The sequence below is a fragment of the Selaginella moellendorffii genome, unplaced genomic scaffold (assembly GCF_000143415.4).
Source record: "Selaginella moellendorffii unplaced genomic scaffold, v1.0 SELMOscaffold_9, whole genome shotgun sequence".
NCBI classification, from domain to species: Eukaryota; Viridiplantae; Streptophyta; class Lycopodiopsida; order Selaginellales; family Selaginellaceae; genus Selaginella; species Selaginella moellendorffii.
In genome coordinates, this window is record NW_003314270.1 from 1,374,530 (window position 1) to 1,380,837 (window position 6,308).

At 44.8% G+C, this 6,308-nt stretch overlaps 1 protein-coding gene across 1 annotated transcript; it reads right to left on the reverse strand.

Moving 5' to 3' along the window:
* Nucleotides 1-1,356: 1,356 nt before the first annotated feature.
* Nucleotides 1,357-5,826, reverse strand: LOC9632863 (nuclear export mediator factor NEMF). The gene is made up of 15 exons (XM_024672486.1): nucleotides 5,704-5,826; nucleotides 5,530-5,642; nucleotides 5,382-5,478; nucleotides 5,209-5,333; nucleotides 4,673-5,144; nucleotides 4,436-4,621; nucleotides 4,089-4,382; nucleotides 3,889-4,041; nucleotides 3,685-3,839; nucleotides 3,524-3,629; nucleotides 2,582-3,442; nucleotides 2,456-2,519; nucleotides 2,111-2,407; nucleotides 1,840-2,056; nucleotides 1,357-1,763 (listed from the first exon to the last, which is right to left on the reverse strand). Exons 1-14 carry the CDS (start codon nucleotides 5,806-5,808, stop codon nucleotides 1,854-1,856), a joined length of 3,231 nt encoding a protein of 1,076 aa, XP_024528254.1. The 5' UTR covers nucleotides 5,809-5,826; the 3' UTR covers nucleotides 1,357-1,763; nucleotides 1,840-1,853.
* Nucleotides 5,827-6,308: the final 482 nt, after the last annotated feature.

Consider the following 6,308-nt stretch of genomic DNA (forward strand, 5'->3'; position numbering starts at 1 on the left):
AACCTCATGCTCATAAAAAGCTTTGTATGCAACCTCCACCTATATAATCTGAATGTCTATAGTCTTGACCATCTGTGAGCTTTTAAACCCTAAAAAAATATAGGAAATGGATTCTATATATATGTTGTAGTGCAAAATTTCATAAAGTCCATTTTTAATGCTTATCATGGATGAACTTACCATCTCAATATAAACCTCTCCAAGTGCAAGTCATCACCATTGCATCCTCCTCCTCCAAATCATGGTGATGAATGTAAGCTCAAGCAACCTATAGCAATACACAAAATGAAAATATGTGCATGTGGCAGTGGGGAAATGCAATTTTGTGTCTCACATTTTGAGAAGAACCCTGGCAGTGGGTATCTTGTTTACTTGCATCCACATGATGAGAGTTATGACTTCTTCTCATGGGCTGATACTCCAGATTTAAGATGCAACAAACTATGTAGCCTTATGGCATCACATACATCATGCAATCTATGGTGGGAGTTCGTTTCTTGTATTGGTTGTCACTTCTTTGCATAGAGGGATACTCTTCACTAGTATAAATATTGTTCATGTTTCTAACATAATATATATAACCATAATTTTACCTTTCAAAACATTTATTCTTACTTGCTAATAGCAATATACGTGGATGCATAGAGATAAGTGGTATAATTTATATCTAAGAGACTCTTGATGTGTATGAAGGACCTTTAATATTATAAAAATTATAAATTGAGTATAATTTAGATGCGTGGATTTTTATTTTCAGTAAAATCCAATAAATAGATCTTGTCAAGATTTTAAATTTTTGGTTTTTTTCATTATAACAGGCAAATCAGCCCTCTTTAAATTCTGCATAGTTAATAGGAGTAGATAGGTGAATTTACAAAAACACAAATTGAGTCATAAAAGTTGTATTGATCATTGGATATGCCACAAATGTTGCATACTAACATTTAACACACAATTTATTGTTCCAAATTGTTGCTTTAAGCACTCCCTAGCAAGTACCACAGTTCAAACATGGATGTATGCTTCACACACCTCATGTAGTTGAGGTCTTGTCTTGTGACGTGGGTTGTGGAACAAAAGCAGACCATCACTACTATAATCCAGGCTAGATGTAAAGTGTTTGACAGTGCAGGAGTGGTAGTAGAGGCATAAAAAATGCCATACCATTCTTTTGAACAAGCTCTTATTCATATAGATGAAGTATGTGATGTGAGGGTGGCTACAAAGGTGGATGCACATACACTAATCAATGTGAGATAAGAATTAGTGACGATGGAGACAGAATGTGTAGAGACCTGGGCAATTCTCTTGATCATAAAATCAACCAGAGGTTATCAAAACTGATAACCAATTATATAACGAGGACACACTATGTAATTAATATTATCATGAGCTGATGATATGAACCATGCCAACACTGATATCGAGCGTGCCCAGCGCAGCCACAGAAGCTACTTCTGACGTCTCACTGTGCGCAGGATTTTGCTGTAGCAGCTCCTCACATACACCAGCGGCTCATGCTTTCTTCTTGGCAACCGCCCGGGCTCGTCACATTTGTGAGAAGGCTTTCAGCTCCTTGTACAGGGTATTAGCTATGTCTCTTGCTGTCGTTCGCAGGCTTCGCAACCAGGCTGGGATGTGGGATACCGAGCAGCTAGAATGCACGCTGCCAGGAGCCTCGACATTTTCTCAAACCTCTTTGCCACCTTTTTGTATTTGCGTTCCTCGGTTGTTTCTACCCTCAAATACCTTCCAGGCACATACTAACATTGCAAAGATCACGTTAGCTAGAACTATCACGCATGGGGAAAAACAACGAAGAAAATGGTCGTAGAGTACCTTTACAATTGTCTTCAAGCTTTATCTTTCTTCACCGCGGCTTTCTTCTTGCTGCTCTTCTGGCTCTGCTTTAGCTTCGCCAGTCCCGGAGCGCTCACCTTCACATTTCCAATCATGCACGCTACCAGATCCGACTCCGCCACCGCTTTCATCAATTCCTTCTCTCTCGGAAGCACGTCCGACGAACGAATGAAAGAGTCAATAGCCATTTTCGCTCCTGGAAGCAGCAAACGAATGACACCAAGCGAAAGAAAGCCACGTAACTATTTACCTTTGCCTTTCTTCGAAGGCCCTGGTGTGATCTTTACGTGGTACTTGTAGCTCTGGAGAGCACTGTAAGGCCCGCACACCGGTACCGCGTAGAGCAGGATGTCGTTCGGGAGGGGCCTTCCAGTCAGAGCGTCCAGCTCCGTTAGCTTCTCCCTTTCTTCCTCGTCCAGATCCACAATGTTCTCCTCGGCATTGATCGCCGCAATTTCGCTTTCAGTTTGCTTCGAGTCCGGGCACTCGGATGCAACATGTCCACTTTTCTTGCAGGTGTAGCAAATGACGGGTTTCTTTGCTGCGTCTGTAACGCTTGCAAACTCAAGGACAAAAATTAGAGTACAAGACGAACCTTCATTCTTCACGCTCGGTTTTTCTGGTTGCTCCTTGGCTGATGGTTTTTGTCGTCCTGCAGACTGTTTGTAATTACGTTTCAAGTCAGTTCCAGGAAGAACAAAAACAAAAGAGAAAAACTTACAGAAAGTAGGGACATTCTCAGCTCCCGTTCCTCGTCATCTTGCTCGGCATACTTCTTGAGTTTCTTCAGCTTTCCCTTCTTCCCGCGGACCTGCTTGTTGCTCCCTTCACTGGGCTTGGCTCCTGAACTACCCTCCTCTATGCCATCTTTCTCATTTTCCTGGGCCACTTCCTGAGTGTTTCCACCTTTCTTCAACTTCCTTCGCTCTGCTTTTGATATGTACGGCTTCTCCCTGGCTACCTTTGTCTCTTGATCAGCGTCATCAACTTGGTCTTCTGTTTGAACTTCACCCAGTCCGTACTTATTCGTATCTACCTGAGACGGAAGAACGGACTTGAGCTCTAGCGCCTTATCAAGCAAGCTATCGATATCTGAGTCGGATTGCGGAGCCTGTTCCTCCTGCTCATCCATTGCTGCGTTCTCTGTTTCCGGTGCTCTAGCTTCCTCTGATTCCGCTTCCTCCGATCTAGCTTCCTCTGCTTCCGTCACACTAGCTTTCTCTATCGTGCTTCCACCATCACCGCTTTCTTTTCTCTCGTGAACTTTGTCCTGACTATCCTCTACACTAGCGTCGTCAATCTCCTCATCGTCCTGAATCTCTGCTTCTGGTTCTTCGTTGTCCCCTTCAGCTCTAATTCTCCTCTCGTTAAAGTGAGCAGGGATGGAGCTTTCATCAAGCCTGAAAAAGAGTCCAAAGCCCATGACAAGTGGATACGGTGGAAGAAAATTCTTCTTTCCTCGTATCATGAAACTTCCAACCGTGAGATATTCACCCGTCGGGGCCGTCTTGCTCACTTGATGATCATATACCCACCAAGCACTTGTAATGATCTTGGAATCCCATGCTTGACTGCGACAAACCTGTCAAAAAAAAAAAAAAAACAAAAAAAACAAAAAAAGCGAAGGAACTGCATTGCGAAAGATAAACAAACAGCTCGTTACCGTAAAACATCCAGCCTGGTTGATTGTTAAAGGCGACACAGGTTGAGAAGGATTATGATTCTTGATTAGAGTGCTTGATGCACCATGCAAATCGGCGTGAACATACCTGCAGGTCCAAAAGCATAACATGAAACACGCGAAATCAACTTCATACTACGTACAAATCGCCTTTCTTCATGTAGCGCTTGACAATTTGTTCGTTCTGTTGAGCGTCTCGTCCACTGATGATAAGATAGTTCTCACTGCTTATGAACCAGTTAAACTTCTCGAACCAGTGGACTTTTCGCAAGTGCGAAATAGTTGCAACAGCCTTTGCCTGTGAAAGAACTTCAAATCAGAACAAATTACGATAGCAAGTCTGGCACCTGGGATAATTGTTGCTGCGTCTTTCTCTCTGCTGCTTTGAAAGCTTTTTCATGTGCTGCAACAGTCTTTTCCTGCTTAAGCGCTTGCTTCTTTTTCATGTCAAACCACTTCCTCGCGTTTGCATGAGCTGAGAGAGAAAGATCAACTTCCACCTGCAAAATTACATATCAAACAACCATAAGATTTGCTGAAGCCATACCTTATCCGCGGGTTTTGTTTTATCATCGTCATCCATATCGTCGAGATTATTGCTTAGGAGTAATGTTATGTGGTTCTTTTCCAGCTGCAGACTGTGTATGAGTCCTGCTACGGGGTTGCCAGCTTTTCTTTCTTCTTTTATCATGCGTCCCAAGTCTTTCCAATCCATGCCATTTGCAAGCGCAGCACGAACCGCATCAATGGCTAGATCGACGTCAGCCAGGTTGTATTCGATGAGCTCAGCTGTGTGTACTGCTTGATCAACTTCACGTTTCAGAGATTCCACTCGACTTCTCTACATGCCAGTTACGAGTTGAGAACATTTAAAATTTATTGCAGTGTCGGTACCTGATCAGCACGAATTTTTTCAAGCTTTGAGTAGGCAGAATCCTCCTGTGTCTTTCGCTGCTGGTCCAGTCGCTGGCCCTCAATCTTACTGAAGAATTCATCCAGCGCCGCGTCAAAAGTGTCGAACTTTACATACTCCCGGTGAGCGCTCTGCTTCAATAGGAGTGGAGAAAACTCATCGAACATCTGCAAAGGCCCACAATCAACTCCAGACCATTACGTAAGACGAATATCCACCTTCTCTTCCGCGGACTCTGCGTTCTTCTTCTTGGCAGTCTTGTTTGGATGAAACGTAATATATCCTTCCGGCGTAAAATCACCGGTCGTCACACTTTCCAGCCAATCTTCGAATCTTTTGATAGCTTCCAGTAGCGAGTGAAGATCCTTCTCAGATACCATCGACCTGTTGGAAGCGTCACAAACTTTCATATTTGGTTGCAGGCCAGCGTCCAGAATTACGTGCTCAAACACCGCTGGTCCGTAGCTAAAGCTGTCTAGCAAGATCGACTTCAAAGTAAATCCCTCGTCATCCTTTTTCTTCTGCAAGCGTGCATCTTGCGGGGTCTGCTGAGCTTCCTGCTGTTCGGCCTTCTTCTCATCCGGAGAGAAGGCACGTATCAGGTCTTGCATCGTCGTTCGTTGAAAGGTTCGACAATTCTCGACTGGATATCGATGACGAGCCATCATAGCAATGCCTTTATAATCGTCCCTGGAAGAAAAATGTAATAGCACAATGTCTCGCAAAGAAAAACAAAAAAAATCTACAAGCTTGCCTGTGACTACGAAGTAAAGTAAGAACGTTGTAGTCCGCATCAGTGAGTAGCACGTTGCCTTGAGCATAGAGCTCCAAGATGATGTGATGAGCGAGTTCTCCAGTGCCAAATTGGAAATCTACCACCTAGAAAGAATCATAGAGAATTACTTGCAATTTTCAATGTGACCATACCCGATCAACACCAAGCTGTTGGACATTCTCCAGTCTTCTAGTTCGTATGTGCTTTCTCAGCTTCAGAGTAAATCCAGAAGGTGTAACGCTCTTATCCCTGCAAAGGAGAAAGACACGAATCTCTCCAAGCTTGAATGAAATCTCTTACCGGGAGAATTCGGTCATATGCAATCGGACGCCACTCTCCAGCAGCACGAGAGCTCTCTCGCCTTCTCCGGAACTAGTGAGGCCGCTGCTCTTGGCGAGCTTGATCACATACGTCTGGAATGCGAGAGAGAGAGAGAGAGAAAATGGACCGATGATCCTGTCGACGGAAGATTACCTTCGGCGTGAGATCGTACACGTTCGCGCACCGCATTCCGATGAGACAGCGCAGGCATTTCACCTCCGCCGCCACATCTGCGACGTTCAGCCGCCCCTTCACCATGGCGCTCGTGCTCTGAGAGAAACCCTAGCTAAGCCTCGTATATCAATTTGATTCGTTTAGAATATTCAAGATTTAGGGTTTTGTCAAGGTGACGGCATGTTGCGGCGACTGCTGTACCGAGGTGAGTCAAATTCGAGCAGTGTAGACACTCGGCTAACATTCTTTTCTGCCCAGCAGCAGCACCCAAGGCTCGATGTGTTCGCGGAATCGCCAACGAAGCCACAACAGCTCCTCCGCTCAATCTCGTCTACGACGCCAACACCACTTCCTTGCTTCTCTTCTGCGATGACTGCTATAAAAGGGACTTCACTTGCCGATTGAATGACTACATCCCCCTGAAAGCGTTCTACCAATCACTGTGGCCATATGGAGTTTTGCTCCGAGCTCCTGGAGCCACCCGGCTTTTCTCTACGACCCCGAGATGCCACCATCGCTGGAGCCGCTCAAGCCATGCCAGATCAAGAGCATCGAAGCCCTGGGCTTCATCTCCATGTTCGAGC